The 22612-nt window shown below is 30.5% G+C and overlaps 2 protein-coding genes across 3 annotated transcripts in view; one reads left to right on the top strand and one right to left on the bottom strand.

Annotated features, from left to right (window-relative positions):
- LOC142323752 (ubiquitin-conjugating enzyme E2 S) overlaps positions 1-8102 on the bottom strand; it is a 32785-nt gene extending 24683 nt beyond the window's left edge. The window contains exon 1 of one of the 2 annotated variants that reach the window (XM_075363928.1): positions 7938-8102. In XM_075363928.1, the coding sequence (XP_075220043.1) occupies positions 7938-7955 (18 nt within the window). In that variant the 5' untranslated portion in view covers positions 7956-8102. Of the gene's footprint in view, positions 1-7756; positions 7882-7937 lie in introns of those variants that run through there. The other variant, XM_075363927.1, reaches the window with a different exon arrangement.
- Positions 8103-8639: 537 nt separating this feature from the next.
- P32 (complement C1q binding protein P32) lies at positions 8640-15621 on the top strand. The gene is made up of 5 exons (XM_075363926.1): positions 8640-8978; positions 9789-9939; positions 11406-11605; positions 12327-12415; positions 14963-15621. Exons 1-5 carry the CDS (start codon positions 8753-8755, stop codon positions 15110-15112), a joined length of 816 nt encoding a protein of 271 aa, XP_075220041.1. The 5' UTR covers positions 8640-8752; the 3' UTR covers positions 15113-15621.
- The last annotated feature ends 6991 nt before the right edge of the window (positions 15622-22612 follow it).

The following is a 22612-nucleotide window of genomic DNA, read 5'->3' as shown; positions in this document are numbered from 1 at the left end:
ATAACTTAATACCAGCTAACCTAATACAATTTTTATTCAAAAATGTTTGTAAAACGTACCCAAACTGAGTTTTCAATGAGTAGTCTACATCTTTTTTCAAGAATTCATTTTTATTTTTATATTGGTTTATTTTTGTAAACACCAACGAAGAAAAAAATAAATTGTGGCAAAATTTTAATTATTCTTTAATGAAATAACCTGTTTTTGTAGCAATGAACGTTTATAATTTAGTGTGGTTTAGGTGTGATATCTCTTCTGATATTTCTCTTGAAATTATATGAGAACGACCTTCACTATAGTTAGTTCAAGTGATGTCAACTTTCTCAGGACTTTGCAGATTGGTACCCACACTTTGTCTTGTTGAGAGTTTTGAAATGATATACGTGGTCCAGCTAGGTGGAAAAATGAACCTGCACATTGTAATTTTCAAAGCTAATATCTACCACTTCTCCTATCCTATATAATTAAATTTAGAAAAATGTGTTCTTTAAGAGCTTGCTCTAATGTTATTTGTCGTAAGTTTTTCTTGACTATTTTTTTATGAGTTCTCAAAGGGTCATAACAGAACTGTTCATAAAAGTGACTGAAATTTGACAAAAGCTTTTTTCATGATATTTACAAACACTAGTGACATCTGAATTAAGGCATAAAAAAATAAGTTGTTTGTTTTCATCACTAAATTCACAAATTTTAATGAATTCTTTTGACACTGTACCATACCCTGCTTCCATTGTTTTATGTGAAATTTCTTGAAAATAATGTAAAAATTTAACTGATTTTAAAATTTGCAAACATAATATTATTAATAATAAAACTTACTTATATTTAATAAACTAAGAAAATTTGATGAAATTTGAGATGCTCAGTAATGTTGTTAACAGGTCACTTCAGACTAATGTCAGTCTGTAATTGCAAAGCTAAATGATACAAGCATAAATGTGTATGTTGCAACATCAACATTTTTCCTGGCAACTGGAAATGACTTCAAGTGCCTGTTATAACATGAACACTGCAGTTGAATGGTTCAAACAAGTCTATTTCAACTACAGTAATAAATATAAAAATATTAAAGTGCCAAGAAACCCCCTTGCAGCAGAATGGTATCGCTTTTAACAGATTTTTGAGATGTTATAACTTTTTTATTAGTGCAATACACAAGAAACTTTTTTATTTGCCATAAATAAACTTTATGGCACTTTAAAAAAACTTCTTTTTTTAGGCAAATAACAAAATAAGGCAAATAAAAAAACCAGTTACAGTTACACTTACAAAAATTCTAAGTTGTGCAAATTTGAGATTTTTATCACCAACCCCATCAATTTGAAGCCAAAATTTGGATTTTTTTTAAAAGAATTAGTTTTCAAAAATTCAGAAAAATTTAGGGGTAAATATATCACCATTAATATTATATATGGTAAACTACTAACATATGCCTACATATAATAAAAAAAATTCACACTGTGTATGCCATCCCTTCCCTGCCTCTTGAAAAAATTACCAAAAGTGAAATTTCACCATTTTTCATGTTCAAATTTATTGATAATTTTCTCATAGAAACAAGGGAGATAGGTAAATAAACCACTAGGACCAATCTTTTACCTTCAGAAAATATGATTAAATTGATTTTTGTTTCATCCTTCCAGAACCAATAGTTTTTTAGTTATAATTTTCCATAAACCCTTACAATCAAAAAATAGGTGTGCACATTGTAACAAAAATGGCTACTACAGGTAAACTGCTTAAATAAAAAAAAAATTAGTTTTAAGGTCCTGAAACATGTAGCAAACAAATGGGTAAATTTCAATTTTGTTTTGAATTGGTCAAGCAACCAGCTTATGTTTTTTTGGGACACTTCAAATGGACTGACCCCTCTCGATGTTACTAAGGTTCAACCTGTGACACTAGATGCAAATTTTATAATGCTTAATTGCACTGTGAATCTGTGTTTTATAATACAGATTTTAGTATGAGTCTTGAAGTGGCCTTCAGTGTGTGATATATATTTTTAGGTTTACATATCTGATGAGATCCTATATACTCCCATCAGCCTATTCATTATTTTATCATAAAATTTGAAGAAACTTTTATTCTGCACTTTAATATTACAGTATTTTCATGAATAAGATTTATTTGGTTTTTGAAACTGTTCGGTCTTAGCAGTCAGCTTACAGCATATTTAATACTAATAAAACAACCGTTTGCTGGACAAATGATATGCTCTCAGCAAGTGGAAAACAGTTTATTCACTTAATCTGTTTTTGTTAAGTTAAGGTTTTAAAAAATAAGCTGACAGCTTTGTTTGGCGATTAAATGTTGTTTACTATGCAGCATTACTGTTGGGCAGAAAAAAATGTTTGTATGGAAGTGAATCAACAGTTTCTGTTTCTGAGAAACTCTAAGTCAAACTTTTTTTCCGACACATCACTACTGTAAAGTATATATAAATGTACGAATAAATCATTAACATAGCTGATTTCACTATTCATTTGGTAAGAAAATAAAAAAAATCCCAAAATACCCCTCAATAAATAATCTTTCAGACAAAATGACTTTCTAAAATCATAGCAATCTTATTTGCTGGAAAAGATTTTGTGCATACAACAAAAACAGCAGAGAAACCCCTTTTAAAACCATACAGTTTGTTGTTCCTTTAACATTACTATTCTATAGAGAGCAACACATAAATAATTAGAATTTTTACTATTATTTAGGAAATCGTTTTCAAAGTATGCACGTTTTTTGTGAACAAGTAAGTTGTTTAATTGAAAGCCTGGTTTTTTTCAGAGTTTTCTCCCCTGAGTCACAATTATCAAAAATTCATTAAAAAAAGCAGTATATTCTTTTTCATATAGCTTTAATCTTATTGACTAGTACCCAATTATTTGAACAAACTAAATTCTCTTGATTCAGTATTAGGCATATCAGCAACTATAAGTTAAAAATAATGATATCAGCTATCATTTGGAAGAAAGCTGCAGATTTTTACTCTTATAGAACTTTCAAGTAATACATCCAATATTCTCTTCACCATAATGTTTTTTTACAAGTTGTATTGGGGTCAATCCATTTGACCAATTCAAAAAAAATTGAAACTTGTTTCCTACATATTTCAGGACCTTAAAACTATTATTATTTTTTTTTTTTATTAAAACAATTTACTTGTGGCGGCCATTTTTGTTTCGAAGCGTACACCTTTTTTTGTGATTGTAAGGGTTTACAAAAAAAAATCATAACTAAAAAACTATTGGTCCTGGAAAGATTTAACAAAAGCTATTTTAATCATATTTTCTCAAGGTAAATGACTGGTTCAATGGTTTATTTACCTATCTCTCTTGTTTCTATGAGAAAATTAACAATGAAGTTGAACATTAAAAACTGTGAAATTTCACTTTTGGTAATTCTTTTCAAGAGGCAGGGATGGCAAACACAGTTTGAATTATTGCAACTGCTTTACTAAATTTCAATAAGAATTATCATTTTAGTTTATTTAGTATTTAACTCAGAATATGGAAAAATTTTGCCAGCTATTTTATAGCATGCCCCAAAATACAAAAGAATTTTGGACATCACAGGCTTAAATTAAACAATAAGGGTACTGAAGGGGCAACACAGAAATCCATTTTGTCTGTTCTGATTATACAATATCATACATATTGGTAACAATAAAATTTTTTTCAGATAATGAAATAAATCTTTGGGAAGAAAACATTTACAGTGGTGATGAGCAGACAATCATATCAACCGACAACATTATTATGACCAAGAAACTACTCAGGTTTAAAAGCACAACTAGCATGTGTGCTTTTCAGTAGAAGGTGAACAGCCAATTAATTACCTAACTGAAAAGTCCAGAAAAATAATTAATATACTTAAGATAATCAGATAATTTGAAAAACAACTGAACAAATAGAAAAATTTACAAGTGTATTAACCAAAACTGCTAATTTTTAAAACACCACCAAAAACAAAAAGTAACACAAATGACTTGTTCTTTAAACACATGGCTTAACCCTTTTACCGCCATCTGATTGATCGGTCATTACATGCTTGGGTGAAAAGCGCCAGCGTCCAATTGATTGGACATTCACAATAAACATTATATACATGTAATAAATAGCACGTAAATGTTATTACTCATATTTGACTAATATTGAATCAATTAAGCAAATACAATGATTTATTTTCAGTTTATAATACTAATTATGATGAATCAGCAGATTTATTCATACTTGGCATGAATCACGCACTGGGGCAACTGACATTCTCCCCTCTTCTATTTCTTGCTAATCTCTGTCATTATCTAAGTTTGCTGTAAGCTAGCTACCACTATATGGTTTATCGTGTTACTGTGTACCGTGTTATTATTTAATGTGTTGAGAATGAGTCGATCACCATTAAGTGAAAACACTATATGACATTTTGGATTTTGAGTTTGTTGAAGATGATTATTTTATTAGTGACAATTGTATGATATACCATGTACTTCTTCAGAATCAAGTGAAAGTGAGGCTGATGATAGCAATTTGGACTGCACTTACGATCAAAGTAGTACTAATAAGACTTTCCTCAGTAACCTTTTAACAAGCCACCCTGCAAATAGATCAGTGTTGTCATTGTCTGAGGAGAATGACAAACCTGCTGCTATTCAACCTAATCGCCGTCATGGCCATCCCCGCCTCCATCACATCTCAAGTAGTGAGTTATCATCAGTCACATGATAGTTACTGATGGGATGATATAGTAGAGGACAATGGCCCCAGGCATACACATCAGTTTGGCTTCCATGAAGCTCCCAAAAGTAAACATTGCCCACCACTTAATTCTTCTCCTATATTTTATTTTTACCTATTTTTCCTGATGACCTTATAGACCTAATAGTGACTCAAAAAACTATGCAATAAACTTTATTCAACGAAATCAAAATACATTTGGAGTCCACGGCAGGAATTGTGTTTGGAGACAGGTAAGCTTTGTTGAAATAAAAGCTTTCCTTGTTATATTGAACATGGGGGTGATTAAAATGTCAACAATTGAACTGTATTAGTCCACAGAATCTTTGCAATGCATTCCTTGGTTTAGCAAAATTTTTTCAAGAAACATTTTTGGGTCAATTCTAAAAGTTTTTCACACGGTACACACTCCAAACTTGTCAAAGCAAAACGACCTGGATAGTATCCTTGTGTTCAATTTAGCTCTACAAGTGAGCATGCACTTGTAGGGCTTTGGTGGATGAAAGTTTGGTAGGCACTAAAAATCACACCCAACTCTTACAATATATACCTAACAAGCATCGCCATAAGTGGGACAAGTTGTGGTTGCTTTGCGATAGTGTTATGAATTATTGCTTGTCATTCTTTTGTTACAAAGGTGCTAGGGATAAAGATGGAAACAGTGGAAAAAAAGTTTAGTTTTACAGTTGTAATGAAACTTGCTAGAAATGGGAAATGTTTTAAACAAAGGCTTTTATGCGTTTCTTGGCAACTTTTTTATGTCAGTTCCCCTAGCACAAGCTTTGTATTTATAACTTACATATGCAACAAGGGCTTTACAAAGTAGTAGAAAAGGAATACCAGCACTCATGAAGCAAAAATTCAAAGTTGGAGAAAACAAGTATTGTGCCGCAAAGGTTTTTGCTCAGGCTTGACATCCTGCAAAAAAAAGTCTCAAAAAAGCAAGTATTTCTCCTGTCAACAAATTCTTTAGCCAATAGTGAATGTTAAGTCAAAGAAGAAGGGAAATAAAGTATTTATAACAAGAAAGCCACCTGTTATTCACCAGTATAACTCTTTTATGGACGGAGTTGATTCATCTGATCAGATGCTATACTGCTACTTAGAAGAGCGCCAAACTTTTAAGTACTGGGAAAAAGTGACATTTCACATTATAGGAAGAATGATTGTAAATCTATATATTTTGTATAAAGACAATACAGACAAACCCTTACCAAGACTAAAGTTTACAGTTTCATTAGTTGGTTAACTTACTGCTGAATGGCTTAGTGATCAACTTTGCTGATCTAATTAAATTATTCATAGAATGCTCTAGTTTTTTGTATGTGGTTTTAAAAACGCCTTAGAAATAAATTAAAAATATTCCCCATATAACCTTTTTTTTTTTACTAGTATTTTTTAGTTCAAACTTAATTATTTTAATTTAATTTTTTTTATTTTAACAATATTTATAAAAAAATCAATAAACAAAAAATTATATAGATTTAGGTAAATAAAAAGGTAATTTAATTTTCTAAAAAAACAACAAAAAAAATTAAATTTGCTTTATAAATAAAAAATTTATTATTTTCTGACATTAGGTCAAATCATCAGATTACGCCTTGGTGGTTTTGGGTGGGGAAGCCATGTCAGGCACTGGCGGTCAAAGGGTTAATTCCAAAAGTGTACCATAGAAAGTCATGCAGCAATCAGGTCAATAATCAGAAAACATCTAATAATAATAAAAAGTACAAATTTTAAAATATCCAGGCCATGCAAAGAGAACCAATGAATGATTTGTATCAATTTCAATGACTGCAACCCTATTAAACCATGTAGATGCAGCTCCACAACTTGTTGGGCATAGTATTTAATCATCTACCCACTTATATTTATATATATGTGCATGCGTGTTTACTTAAATTAGTACTAATCTAATGATGAACACATATATCAAAATTTTCACAAAGTTAAATTAAGGTAAAATAGGATACATAATAAAATTCATATGTAAATAAAAAATGTAACTACACCCCATCACTTACAGTCAAAAGAGTCTAATGATAAATCAATTTCACCCAGGAATTTCAAAAAAATTATTATGTACAAACAATTTTAAATTTAGGATAAATATATACACAAACTAAAAATAGTGAATAGAGAATTTGAACATTTTTCCCATTTTTGCTTTCAGGACATGATTATAATTTACTTTCTGATAAAGTACAATAAAGCTTATACCATAAAATATCGAAACAGAAGTTTTGAAAATTATGACTAACTATGGGAAAAGGGACACATCTAAATCAGCAATACAAAATATATGTTCAATAAAAAAAATACACATTCATTAAAAATGAAAATGTCCAATTGAATTGTTTTAAAAACACAATTTTTCAATTACAATTTTCCAGATACAAAAAATAAAATAGTATTTCAAACATACCTAATACAAAGATACTGCTATGAAAATTCAAATGCTAAAAATTATAACCTCTTTATAAGGCTCAATATTATTTCTGTATATTACAAAACGAACACAGCATAAACATATCACAGAATCAATATTTCAACTTTCTTTATCAGAAGGCATCATTTCTATTCCAATAGGCTATCCTTAAAATCAAAACCATAATGAAAGTAACAAAAAATATTTTTACACACAAACAATCAAAGTAGATAGAGGATACCAGTTTAAACTAGAATTAAAACTCTAGGGCAATTTCACAATTCAGTTAATACAAATAACAGGGATTCAATTAACAAATAATGGTTAATGCAACTAGAAAACCTTATGCATATGTTCAAAATTGGACTATTATTTTGCAGATAGTAACAAAATCACAGTTATTAGAAGTAAAATTTCAGGTTCAGTAACACAATAACACGAACCGTCGAATATACATAAGAGAAGCTCACAAAAACAATCTTAAAATTACATACAAATAGAGATAAAAAATATCATCCAGTAATGCAACTAAAAAGTATGTTTAAATACTGGCAATTCAATTTGAAATATAACTAAAGATTAATAAACCTTAAATTACCCATAAAACTCCATTAAATAAATCAGAACAAAATCGAAGAACTTCCTGCATGCGCATTCATATTCCGATACACAACACAAATGAAGGACTACATTGTCAATTACGGAAGGCTGAACTGTGTAAGGGTTAGGTATACATTAGATCAAACAATATTTCAGAATATCCAGCAAGTCATACTTACAGAACTCATTGCAGACATGATGTAATATATATTTGATAATAAAATGTTCAGCTATTTAAGATACAAGGAAGAATTAGATGCACTTAAATAAAAGACTAAAATACACTAAAAGAGTCTAACGTCACAAAACAGAAATCAGTACGCGAAGACAACTAACATTTTGAAATGGTTAACCAATAAGGGATCACTATTTTAAATCTCAAACCCAAAACAGTTACAAAAATATTAATATTTCAAGATGAGTTATTTAAAACAATAATTATTTAAATAATTCAGGAATGAAAAACTATCCGAATAATTCATAAATTGAATACCGTAAATATTTTTTTTTCTTTTAATATTGTATCTTTATTAACAAATTTTAAGATAAGCATAATAACTATTAAAAATAAATTATATCATTTGCAGAAAAATATTATTAATAAATAATACTGTTTTATTTGCTGGTTTTAATAACGAAACATATTTTATATATATATATATATATATATATATATATATATATATATATATATATATATAAACACATACACACACGCGCGCGTACATGAAATCTCTAATCCGATTTCAGATACAAGGATTAGTTCGAAATTATGAATACAAGAAATTTCATATTATAACATACTTAGTTCATGTATCAGTCGATATTTTTTCAAATTCAGCAGAATTATTCTCTTTGTATACTCCTCTTCTCTTATACTCGTTTTTCCCTTTACCTCTGTGGTGCGGTTGGCTTGGATGGTGGTGATATAGGTTATTAATTTTAGATTGTAATCTGCATAAAAGTGTTGGTCGTATTGTTTTTATTTCTGAAAATGAGTACGCTATTAAGGTCAGTTTTTAAAAGTTCTACTATCAAGTGCCTGGCGAATTCTCTTCGTCAAAATGAAGCATGCTTTCCAAAGAGACAGTTTACGAGAACTCTTTGGCACATGTGTCCGTCGATGAATGGTGAAGGAAGACCTAAAAATTTATATAAAGCTGCTTCCTCAAGTAAACTGTGTTCTTGCGGCTGTGGGATCATGCACGCCCATACTAAAAGTAAGTCCTTGCGTTGATCTTAGCCGTGACGAAGCCTTGCGAAGATTGTACCGGCCGTGTATTAACTAACCTTACTCGTATATTGAGCTGTTAATTGGATTAGATTTGTAATTTATACGTTTATTACCTGATAATTGTTTATTATAAACTAAGATGTGTGGTGTGCTCACAGGAGTTCAGTTTTTAGCTTGCTAGAATTCGTTTTGTGAAGCTGTTAGGTTTACATGTTTTATGAACTTGTGAAATAATTACTCTGGTGAACAGTCTTATCGACCTGTGATTCGAATAACTATTGTAGTGTAGACTGTTCCTCCTTTTGTTATTTTCTTTTTGCCCTATTTGTCTATAATATTTTGTTAACTTAAAAAAAAAAACTGGATTCTGTTGATAATGGAATTATCTTTTCAATGCAATTATTTTTGTAAACTTTACTGTACTGGGTCATGATAATAGAATATATTTGAATTTAGTTGTAGGAATTGTGGTGTAGCCTTGCAAAATATACTAGTAGTAAAGCAGTAGTCACTCTCAAAGCCTTAACTTGTTCTTAATAAAAGTTTTACTGATTATTTAATTTTCTTGAAGAGAGATATTAAATATCACCTATGTACAATGATTCAAAGGCTAGCCAGTTCTTCATTAAGGGAAGGATTGGCAAAAAAATGAATTTTACTAAATGTTAAAGTGATAACACTTCTTTTGAAGAAAAAGTTTGTGTTTGAGCAGTGTATTTTTTTAAGAGTGAAGTCAAAGAAAGATGATTGTAATTATTATGTAGTTAGATTATTAATTTTTCCCCTTTATTTGTAGGTGAAAAAGAATTAGTTGATTTCTTGAGTGAAGAAATTACACAAGAACGCAAGTTATTAAAATCCTCAACGATTCCTGTTGAAGTTGATGGGTTTAAAGTCAAATTGAATGGATCAGAAGTTACACTTACAAAGACTGCAGGTGATGAAATGTAAGTAGCTTGCTAAAAAAAAGGGATTTATGAATTAGGGATGATTATCAAAAAAGTTAATTTTCTTATTATTTGTAATCTTTTACTCCCATAACTTGTATATTGTTTGCTTTTGTATTAGAATTAACCACATGGGTTACGGAGGATAAGGTATTGAATTTTGAGTTAAAAATATACTTCATTTATTTATAAATTGGCAACATTATTCATGATTTTTATTCCAAGTTATTCAAACACAAATGATTTTTGATAAATCTTTCTGATTTGTGAAAAAGACAAAAAATTAAAAATATATTTTTAATGTTTTTTGTCTACATTGTTTCATTAGTTTTTGTTGTACACATCTAATACAATTTGTGTAAAATTATTTCAGATTTTAGGAATTGTATAATAGGTTGTAACATTTTGTCACGTTGTAAACGTAAGTGCATTTTGACTTAAAATATTTATAAAATTGATATCATGATTTCTTCTATTTAGAATGGGTGAACTGTTAAATCCTAGTTTTTACTTTCTGTGTATTTAACAAATTATTATTATCTTGAATAGAAATTATAGCTTGTATCTTATTTCTTCTGTATATTTTTTTCTTGTAGTTTATTTATTTCCCTGTCATTTCTACAGTTTTATTTATATATAATATTTTTAGTACTTGTGTATTAACCGGCATGCATATCGTATATTATTTTAGGTTACATTTTGATATACGTACAGTCCATCAGTACATGAAATAAACATAATCGAACCAAACATAAATAAGCTACACACGCTTCACTTGCTAACTAACCGTTTTAAATTATGTAAATAATTAATATCTCTTTTCTGGTCCCCACATGAGTGATTGGTATGAATTGATAATTTTATTCTTTTTTTTTTTTTTTTTTTAATTCAAATTACTTTTAAGACTAGTGTTAGATTTATAAAAAATACATAGTAATAAAATTACATAAAATAATATGCATGTTGGTTAATGCACAAGTACCTTTTTTTTTAAAAATCATACATTCACATTTAAAATCTCACTTTACTGCTAATTTAGAAATATAGATATATATCATTGACAAAAAGTTTTGTTATTTTAAAATATTAGTAATAAAAGTAGCCCATATGAATTTATTTTTAGCACTAAAAATAAATTTTAATAATATACCTTAAGTAATATACAATAAAGTAATATTTCTATTTGGGTGTACTATTAGTTATAAAACTATAAATTTATTTGTTAGGTAGCAGAAACAAATGGAACAGTGTGTATATGGCTCAGAAATGAAATTGTAGATGTCAAAGTAGTGTTTTCTGTTCTTTGTCTAAAAACTGAATTAGTATAATTATACGTCTGTTTCTGTCTTAATTTTAGAATGCATGATGTATTGTTTTTCTAGGTTATCTTTATAACTTCTTCTAGGGACTACTTTCATGTTACCATTTTAAATTAAGTAATTATAGTTAATTTACTCCTTTTTCAGAATTGAAGTTAATTTCAATGTTAACCACTCAGTTGATACTGATGTTGAACCAGAAATAAACCAAACTGCAAACAAACCACAATTAGGTGAAATGAAATCTAAGCCAGTGTTTGAAGTTGAAATTAACCGTGGTGGTAGGACATTAGGATTTACGTGCTCATTTTTATCCTCAGGAGAGTCACAGTCAGATGATGGATATAGTAAGAAACTAAAATTATTATTTATAATGTATTCATAGATTTTGTTATTAAATTTAATATTAATACAATCATAAATATTGAAATGTTCCTATGAATCTTGCTTGTAATGATCCTCTTGCACTTGTTGCTAATTAATGTCAAGGATCACTCCACCAGCAGTTATTATAAACTGATATTGGTTTACAATAATACTTTGTTTAAATTAACCAACCAAGGTATATGTTTTCAAAGTAAAATTATATTTAACAGTAACTGTACAATTAATCAAATTATTACCCTGACCATCCTTTTTTTCATTTATAATCAATTAAGTTGTGTGTAATGTTTTGCTTAATTGATCAGTTATTGTCACCTTAGAAAATACCAGCACAGAGAGTAGCCTCAGCCTATGTAGATTTGTATTCAAAATATTTAGTCTTTTTTTCTGTTTTTTAAGCAATTATTGCTGCATTTATTTGAAAATAGAAAGCATTCAGAAGCCATTTACAAAAAAAAGACCCATAAGCATATGGTGTAAAAATCACAACACATGTTTCATCCAATCCTTAATGTTAAAAATTGTACTGCAAGTAAATCAGTCCCTTTATATTAAATGCTGGTTTATTCTTTTGTATCAGTATAAATTATAATTATGTATAATTAACATTTGTAATATTTATTAATTATTAGCATTTACAAACTAGCTGTAGTATGTTTTGTAATGTGTAAATTTAATTCACAGATGATCTTTTTGCAATTGATGAGGTAACTTTATATGAAGGAGACTGGAAAGATACAAATTATGCTGTATCTGGTGAAATATTAGATGGGGTAAGTATTATTAATTTTATATTACTACTTATGTTATTTAATTAGATTACAGTTATTATTTATTTTATAATGAATAAGAGTTATACTATAAAAGACTTTTGAATTGTAAAGAAGTATGGCTGGAAATGTGTTTTCAAGTGATTATTATTATTTCTGAATTTGATGAAACATGATAAGCACAACCAACAGTTAGGAACATAATTCTGAACTTTTCCGTCATACTGTTACTGTTGCTTAAACTACAACATAACATGCTGTCTTTGCAATATGAAAAATGTATTAGCATTCAATTATGAACATTAAAATGACTATATATCCATACTGTAAAATGTTTTATGTCTTGCATATAAAAAAAATAACATTAACGTGGTCAATAATTGGTAGAATTACTGCCAAGAATATAAATTACATTAAACAACTTGAGAAAGTGGAAGAGTATAAGTCTACATGTGTAAATGTTTACGTGGTTATTGTGTCGCTGTTTGCAGTTAAGTCACCGCCTACAAGATACTTATCCTAATAAATAGAAAAAAGATTATTTAGTGCTTGAAGCTTTGTGTAAACGTTTCTACTTTTTTGTATTTAAGTTAGAAAAAATAAAGTAACAGAACTCCTACTATTATCTTATTTGTGTTGCCTTTTTCTAAGACAAATTTTGGGAAAACTAATAACTCTCAGAAAGGCTCAGGTACCCTAAATATCTAAACTATACCTAAACTTGTGAAAACAACAAAATCAGTGGAAGTTCAATTGTAGCTTCATAGCATTAGCTGCAACAATGAAGAAAGCCACAATATCACCTGCTTATAAGAATATCATTGGCACAAGAAAAAAACAGATGTAGAGTATACGAGGTGTGTGAGAAAAGTAATGAGATTGGTGTGAAAGTAATGACACTGCAAGCGATCTGGTAATGCTGTGTCCACCAGCCTGTGCTAGACCAGTTTGTTCATCCCTTCCACATGCTCAGATCAAGTTTCAACTCCGTTCAGCCAACACATTATTTTTGACAGCGCCATCAGTGAAGTTGTGTTACGAAACTGGAGCATCAGAATTTAGAGCAACGTTGTGCAATCAAGTTGTTAAACTTGGGGAAATCTGCGAGTGTGACCTTTGTAAACTTGAAACATGCCTATGGAGAACATAGTTTATCAAGAGCACAAGTTTTCCGCCGGCACAATTCATTTTTGGAAGGCTGAGAACACGAAGATCAACCTCGCTCAGGGAGACCAACTTCAAAATCTGACAAACGTTGAGCATGTGAGATCAGACCGTTGTTTAACAATAAGGATGATGAGTGAACAGTTAAATTTAAGCACTCTCACTGTACATCAAATTTTGACAGACGATTTGGACATGCGAAAGGTTTGTGTGAAATTGATGCCTAAAAACCTCAGAACGGAAAAGGACAATCGAAGAAATGTGTGCATTGATCTTCTTGAGAGGATTGACAATGACCAAAAATTCTTCAATCATGTGATCACAGGTGATGAATTCTGGATATTTGAGTATGATCCTGAAACAAAGCGGCAAAGGGAAGAGTGGCACACTCTGTCATCTCGACTGCAAAAATGTCAAATGAACCATGCTGATTTGCTTTTTTGACAGTAGGGGTATCGTGCATAAAGAATTTGTTTCTCCAGGACAAACTGTCAACCAAGTGTTTTACAAAGGTGTCCTTGAAAGGCTCAGGAAAAGAGTGATTTGCGTGAGACCAGACATTGCAGACAAGTGGATGCTTCATTATGACAATGCCTCCTGTCACACGACCATTTCCATCAGGGAATTTCTGACCTCAAAACGCATTCCTATGGTTCCTCAACCCCCCTATTCACCTGATTTGAGTCCTTGTGACTTTTTCCTTTTCCCGAAATTGAAACATGTTTTAAAAGGACATCATTTTGAACTTTTGGAGAACATTCAAAAGACTGTGACTGACCAGTTGAAGCCTTCCAGCGCTGCTACCAGGAGTGGGAACAACGACTTCGTCGGTGGCCCAAGGGAACTACTTTGAAGGGGATATTATTGTTGTTTGAAAAAAATAAAAACTTTGGTAAGTAAAAAGTCAGTCTCATTACTTTTCTCACACACCTCGTATTTGGGAAATGACATTTTAAAACAATAAGGAAAGACCTTCATATGCTGCTGTAGAATTTTAATGTTGATATACAATTTTTGTAAATAAATCAAGGTAAAGCATTTCTTTAAGTAATTTTTTCTCATGTTTTGATCTATCAAACTGATATAATTTAATGTATTTTCAAGTTAAAAGAATGCTCAGCTGTCCTCTACTGCTTTCTTCATTAAAATAAAAATATAAATAGATATTTTTCATCCCACACCCTCTTTCTTTGGTTATTTAAATATTTATTTTTAATTTTAGTGAATGAAGTAAATAAATCATATATAAATCTTATTACAAAAGTGGATTGCATAAGAAAAGAAACTTTCAAGGTAGACTCTCTCCTAAACTATATGCAAGATACTGAAGCATACTTATTTACTATGACAATCATATTTTAATAAAATTATTTTCTTATGTTGCAGTATTTGTACGACTTGCTTATGAATTTTCTTGATGACAAAGGAATCACAAATGAATTTGTTGAGAAATTAACAGAATTCAGTACAGTATATGAACACAATTCTTATATTAGTCTTTTAGAAAGTTTGAAAAAGTTTGCTAGTGGTAATTAAATCGTGTTTGTTTGTTACATTTTTAATGTATCAGTAATTAAAAAATAAATGAAAAATACCTTTATGTATTGGTCAAGTTGAAGAAAAAAGAGTATACAAGTTTCTTTATAGAAAAAAAGAAGTAATTTTTCTTGCTATTCAGTCTGTATCTTAAAAATGTGTTGTAATATCTTAAAAATGTTATTAGTAATTTGTATCATTAATTTGGTTGACATTTTATTTCCTTCTTTTGTGTAACAGATCATTTGAATTTCTATTTTTTTAAAAAGAGATAAGAAAGAAAATAAGGTTTGTGTTTTGCTATAGTGCAGATTTATTTTTGACATTTACAATATAATTATAGCTCCGTGATTTTTTTATATGTAAGTTTTGTTATTGTGTATGTAAACCTGCTAGATTTTGTTTTTTTGTTTGAAAACTTCCATGAAAATTTTTCATAATATTTTTTATATTAGTGCAGATGAAATACGATTGTAGTAAATTTATATTAATAAAAGTTAATATAAGTATTTTGTGGTTGTATTTTCTTTCTGGGGTCATGTTTTTTGTCTTCTAGTTATAAAAAATATTGCTTTACCTATAATGCTCAGTTTACATTCATGAAATCCATGCGCTGCATTACAATAGTTATGCAATCCCTCAGATGCACCACATTCCAATATAAATTAGCCCTTCGAACCCGGGCCAAAATTTTTTACCTAAACTTTTTTTCAGGAGGTATCCTTAAAAATACCAGTGCTGTAACCATCAAAATTTTAGGGCATTGGAAAAAAAAATGAATTTCTCATCTTCTGTAAGTGTTATTGTTACATTTGAGGCTGTTAAAATATTAAGAAAAACTTTTCTACGTTTAAGAAGTTATTTTATTGGTAAAAATACATAAAATTTTATTTTAAAAGTTTTAAAATAAGAAATAAGTGTAAAATGTAAAATTAATCAATACTTTGACAATTCTTACCTAAAAAACAAGAAAGAAATTACCTGTGGAAAATTGTTTTATTTCATTACAAACATAGTTTATAATGTACAAAAAAAAAATATTAAGTTCTACACAATTTTTTCAAAATTTTATGCAGCGATTAAAAAAATACATTTGAGATTGCCTTACTAAGTTATACAAGAAAATAGAACACTGACTCACTTTATATTTCTATTGATATCCATACAAGCTCTAATTACAACAGGATAAACTATTTACATAAGTGCTTTGAAAAGCGCTCTCAATGACATCTGTCCTTTACACTTGATACTTATAGTTCTTGATATTTTTCTTCCCTTTCCCGCATTCACAGCAGGTTTTTACTTTTCTTCTCTCTAATTTTTCTAGATCTGTTCTACTAATACTGGCATTTTCATGTTGGTTAGTTAGTTATTCATCAGAGATAGCATCAATGAGGAAACAAAAATTTTATCTAGACATTGGTTTCCTCACACGCTTAATTTTAGTTTCTTTGAAAATAATGTAAAAGTTTAAAACTAACCATGCAAATAAGTTGAAAACCACTTATTTTTCAGAATTTGACTGTCCTATGTTCATCAAGGTAAGAATAGAGTATCATGCGACACATGATACTCTATGCATACTATCATCTTATACTATCAATTCCACCCATATATCTGTTATAGTCAATAATTCCTGCTGGCTTTGTTTCTGTAGTTCTTCCATGCCTTCTTTTAGTGTTCTCAACATCTTTCACTTCTGGTTTTGATGTTAATGATATAACAGGGTTTCTTCGTGATTTCTTTTCCCTATACACTACATTCTGTTTTTTCAGTATTTACTTCCCCTTCTGGTAGCTGATTTGATACATCAGTTGGAAGGTGTTTTCTCATATTCCTAACAGTTCCAGTGAAGAATGTACTATTATCATGTAAATATTTAACCACATTAACACTAGTGAAAAAATTATCTGTAAAAATGTGGTATCCTTTCCTTAGATAGTTGCAAGCAGTGAGAAGTTTTCTTACAATTGTGTATCCCAAGACTGTATTTAGTTACTTCTTCTTGGTCATCTATATTACTTTTCCCTTTGTAGCAAACTAAATTCGGGCAACTATTTGAAATTGAATCAAACAGTGTCCACACTTTTATGCCCAGTGGTGGTGATGGTTTTTGGGCATGTATTGCGTATGTTTTGTTTGACTTTTAGTCCCCATCAGAGATTCATCTATAAAAAGCTGCTGCTGGACAGTGAAATAATGTCTTAATACTATTACAATGATCAATCATAGGTTGAAACATTTGGACTGATCTTAGCCAGGTTCACCAGGTTTTGGAAGAGCCTCATTGTTTACAGTGTGAAAAAAATTTAGCAAAGCCTCAAACTGATTCCTAGTTTTCCCAAACCAAGGGGTTGATTGTGAATTTCTTGTTGACCAATATGATTTTGTAGATTGCTTCCGGATAAGCCCCATGATTAAAACAGCTATGAGAAACTGTTAGCCAGTTGCACATGAAACTGTTTGGAGAAGAATTGGTACCTCTTGAAGATCTTGTTAGCTTATCTGTTGGTTTCTGTTGCAAAACCTTTCGGCAATGTTTCAGTGAAAAAGCATAAAAAAACTAAATTAGAATTAGTGGGCAATGTGTAAGCCTAGGTAATTCATGAAAATCAAAAGACTTCTACATATATTCCAAGCCAAATTTCTTTATCATCTTTATATATTTCAGATGAACAAGAACTGTCACTAATTACCCGTCTACTAAGTCTATCCTGAAGACTAGCCGTATTTGTTGAAGTTGAAGGCCTAGACATAAATGTTGAGATAGAAGGCTGGTCAATCATAAGATTTGTATCGGTAAACAAAATATCTCCAATATCAGACTCTGAATCATTTTCAGGTGTATATGTGGGGTCCACGTCGGTATCAAAAAGATTTTTGAAATTTCTGAGGCCAATGATCCATCATCATTGTCTGTAAATGTAACAAAGACCTGTATGTCAGTTTTACTCAATCTGTCGACTATATTTTCGGCCATAGTTCAGTTAAATTATAAACATAAAACTATACACAAAATCAAATAAAAATCACTATACACGCAAAGATAACACAGTAGCACTGGCATTAAAATAATAATAGAACACACATATTGGAAATGTTAGTAGTAGTAATAATGGGAAGAATCATGAACAAGTCATTCCTTCAATTCGATTCTTTATACTGAACGAAAGAATTGAAAATCGATTTGCAGGAGAAAGCAAAATCTCAAATGTGTCTACGATTCTCAACAATGAATTGGATAGGCGATAGAAAAGCAAATTAAGCTATGATTCGATTTGATTCATAGCAATCTTTCTTAAGAGAGTCGAATAAGAGTTCTTAAAGAGTCAAATAATCGTAAAGATATTTAGTAGGTATGTATCAGTTGAGTCAAACAGGAGTATAAAGAGATATGAACTGCTAAATATGGGTAAAGAAGAAAAAGAGAGCATGTGCATTAGAGTTTACAGTACTGGCACTGGGGGCAAGGAAAAAAATCGTTGAATTGGACGAACGATTCTTTTTTACAAATCTTTTCTGAGAATTGAATCGATTCCTGAAAAAGAACCGTTTATCCCACCACTAGTTAGTAAACAAAGTAGGCAACAGACGAATGGGCTACTAGCAAACTACATAGTAAACAAAACAACAGCTGATACCAGACATCAGCTCCATACAGTACTAATATATTAAGAATAATATGGAATAAAAAGAACATGTACTATTTTCATAAAAATAATCAGTTTTAAAGCAGAAATACCAGTATTAAACACTGGTCTTTTGATGCAGTTAATGGTGATGATGTATTGTTGCTGTGGGGTTCTTAGCAGAGTACTTTGGCGATGATATGTAGGCGCCTAGGGTTTAAAGGGTTAGTTAAATCTTGTGGCAATATTAATGCAGTGGTATTTTTAAATATGCTTCTAGCATCCATCTGATGTTTACTTGTTCTAAATTTTATTTGCTATCAAAAACTGAAAGGTTATACTTCTATTGAAAAATACAACTTGCAAATTTTAATGGCCTTCAAGAGAACTATTAATCATAATTCAAGTTTTTGTAAAAAGCTGTGCAAGAGTCGTTCAATAATTACAGATAAATACCAGCATCCTAAAAATTAATAGAATAAACTAAAACTGTCTGATGCTCAAGTTGGCATCCCTGACATAGAATCAGCTGTTCAAAAAGAATTCCCATTATTATAACTTCATTTATTTATTTAAAAATTTCAACTCCACTTGAAACATATACCACGCAATAATACAATCCTGTGATAAGATTTTTATTTACTGAAGGTATAAAACCAGCCAAAATTCATCTGCAGATGTTAAAACAGTATGGTAAAAAAGTTTGTTAGTATTAACTGTGTAAATTTTTTAAGCAGGTTGAACAATTTAAATTACGCAGAACAAGTATCACCAATTTCTGTCATAAAGGTAAAAGTTTTGACTTTTTTTTTTTTTGTCTTCAGTCATTTGACTGGTTTGATGCAGCTCTCCAAGATTCCCTATCTAGTGCTAGTCGTTTCATTTCAGTATACCCTCTACATCCTACATCCCCAACAATTTGTTTTACATACTCCAAACGTGGCCTGCCTACACAATTTTTCCCTTCTACCTGTCCTTCCAATATTAAAGCGACTATTCCAGGATGCCTTAGTATGTGGCCTATAAGTCTGTCTCTTCTTTTAACTATATTTTTCCAAATGCTTCTTTCTTCATCTATTTGCCGCAATACCTCTTCATTTGTCACTTTATCCACCCATCTGATTTTTAACATTCTCCTATAGCACCACATTTCAAAAGCTTCTAATCTTTTCTTCTCAGATACTCCGATTGTCCAAGTTTCACTTCCATATAAAGCGACACTCCAAACATACACTTTCAAAAATCTTTTCCTGACATTTAAATTAATTTTTGATGTAAACAAATTATATTTCTTACTGAAGGCTCGTTTAGCTTGTGCTATTCGGCATTTTATATCGCTCCTGCTTCGTCCATCTTTAGTAATTTTACTTCCCAAATAACAAAATTCTTCTACCTCCATAATCTTTTCTCCTCCTATTTTCACATTCAGCGGCCCATCTTTGTTATTTCTACTACATTTCATTACTTTTGTTTTGTTCTTGTTTATTTTCATGCGATAGTTCTTGCGTAGGACTTCATCTATGCCGTTCATTGTTTCTTCTAAATCCTTTTTACTCTCGGCTAGAATTACTATATCATCAGCAAATCGTAGCATCTTTATCTTTTCACCTTGTACTGTTACTCCGAATCTAAATTGTTCTTTAACATCATTAACTGCTAGTTCCATGTAAAGATTAAAAAGTAACGGAGATAGGGAACATCCTTGTCGGACTCCCTTTCTTATTAGGGCTTCTTTCTTATGTTCTTCAATTGTTATTGTTGCTGTTTGGTTCCTGTACATGTTAGCAATTGTTCTTCTATCTCTGTATTTGAACCCTAATTTTTTTAAAATGCTGAACATTTTATTCCAGTCTACGTTATCAAAAGCCTTTTCTAGGTCTATAAACGCCAAGTATGTTGGTTTGTTTTTCTTTAATCCTCCTTCTACTATTAATCTGAGGCCTAAAATTGCTTCCCTTGTCCCTATACTTTTCCTGAAACCAAATTGGTCTTCTCCTAACACTTCTTCCACTCTCCTCTCAATTCTTCTGTATAAAATTCTAGTTAAGATTTTTGATGCATGACTAGTTAAACTAATTGTTCTGTATTCTTCACATTTATCTGCCCCTGCTTTCTTTGGTATCATAACTATAACACTTTTTTTGAAGTCTGATGGAAATTCCCCATTTTCATAAATATTACACACCAGTTTGTATAATCTATCAATCGCTTCCTCACCTGCACTGCGCAGTAATTCTACAGGTATTCCGTCTATTCCAGGAGCCTTTCTGCCATTTAAATCTTTTAATGCTCTCTTAAATTCAGATCTCAGTATTGTTTCTCCCATTTCATCCTCTTCAACTTCCTCTTCTTCCTCTATAACACCATTTTCTAATTCATTTCCTCCGTATAACTCTTCAATATATTCCACCCATCTATCGACTTTACCTTTCGTATTATATATTGGTCTATCTATTATATATTGGTTTTGACTTATGCTTTGTAAAATTTCAAACTGCTGAAATTCATAGTGCAAGTACTAGCACTATCCATTCCTTTATCTATGATAAGCTGAATTACCGCAAAACATGTTGAAGATGGGTTCAAAGACTGTTGACTCAAAATCACACATATGAATCCATTTTTGTACAGAGTTTAGTAGAAGGTTGAATTGTATAACTGCTATTGAAACTTGGATTCATCATCTTAAGCCAGAAACCCCAGTGTTTGTATTCAACGAAAACATTTGAGGTCACTCCCCAGGAAAAGTTCAAAACCTACAAATCAATCAGTAAAAGTATGCTAACTATGTTTTAGAACTATAAAGGCCTAATTTTTTTGTATACAGTACACAGTGACTACTATTTTGACATATTAGAAAATAAAATGGCATCTTAAATAAAGAGGAAACTTTTCAAAGGTGTAATTCTTCTGAATGATAACATCTGTCCCCCATACCTATCGAAAGGCGCTGGAAAAGTTAGGTAGGGAAGTGTTGCCACATCCACCATACAGGCCAGATCTCACACAATCGGATTTTTGGTTTGGTCCTTTCAAAAAGTTTTTTTGTAGCACACAGTTTGGCAACAAGGAGGTCAAGAGTGGTTTAGAAACCAAGGTGAATACTTTACTGTAATAAGGAATTTAAGAGAAGGATGGGACAAGGGCCCAAATGTAGTTGAGGATTATATTGATAAGTCCTATTAGTATCATTGTAATTCAATTAATAGTTATTCTCTAAATAAAGACAATGAGAACACCTAGCTAGCGGTGCCATATGGCAATTGCGGCTCATGCCCAGCATGAGAGTAAGCACCTAGTGATGCCAAGCAGCACCTGCTGAATTACATATGGCTTCAATAAATAATATAAAGACTATTTTTGTAGTAAAAATAACATAATAAAAGGATATTTGCAATAAAAAATTAAAGTATTACAAAAAATTAAGTCAGGCGTTAATGGGTTAAACAGTGTAAGGAATTAGATAAGAATCATTTTGGGCTTGATTTATACATTTAGAGACTAAGGTCTCAGGAAAAATCAAGCCCAAAAAGTTTTCTACAACCCCTCGCATCAAATTGGGATTAAAAAATTAATTTCAACAAATTATAAATTTTGTAAAAGTAATGGTCAAGTATAAGGTAAACATTTCCAAATTATAGCAGAGAAAAAAAATAAAATAACTCGCTGGTCAATAAATACGAGAATTGGCCTAAAATGACATGTCTGAACTTAATCTTGAATGATGTAGAACTTTGCACTTGACTCCTTTTTAAGATAAATGCAAACATTTTTTGGATGTCAATAAGTCAAGAAATTAACAGAATGGTTCATAACTTATTATTCATACAGGGTAAAGAGATGTAACATCACTAAAAATAATTTCCTGCAT

The sequence above is a fragment of the Lycorma delicatula genome, chromosome 4 (assembly GCF_047948215.1).
Source record: "Lycorma delicatula isolate Av1 chromosome 4, ASM4794821v1, whole genome shotgun sequence".
In the NCBI taxonomy this organism is placed as follows: Eukaryota; Metazoa; Arthropoda; class Insecta; order Hemiptera; family Fulgoridae; genus Lycorma; species Lycorma delicatula.
Note: the sequence above shows the minus strand (reverse complement) of the source record. Positions and strands in the feature narration are given on the sequence as shown.

What these genes read in the sequence shown, in the direction of transcription:
- P32 (XM_075363926.1), top strand. Translation starts at nt 8,753, where the DNA reads ATGAGTACGCTATTAAGGTCAGTTTTTAAAAGTTCTACTATCAAGTGC. An exon ending in CATGCACGCCCATACTAAAA is followed by an intron (nt 8,979 to 9,788) that starts GTAAGTCCTTGC and finishes CTTTATTTGTAG; the next exon opens with GTGAAAAAGAATTAGTTGAT. An exon ending in AAGACTGCAGGTGATGAAAT is followed by an intron (nt 9,940 to 11,405) that starts GTAAGTAGCTTG and finishes CTCCTTTTTCAG; the next exon opens with AATTGAAGTTAATTTCAATG.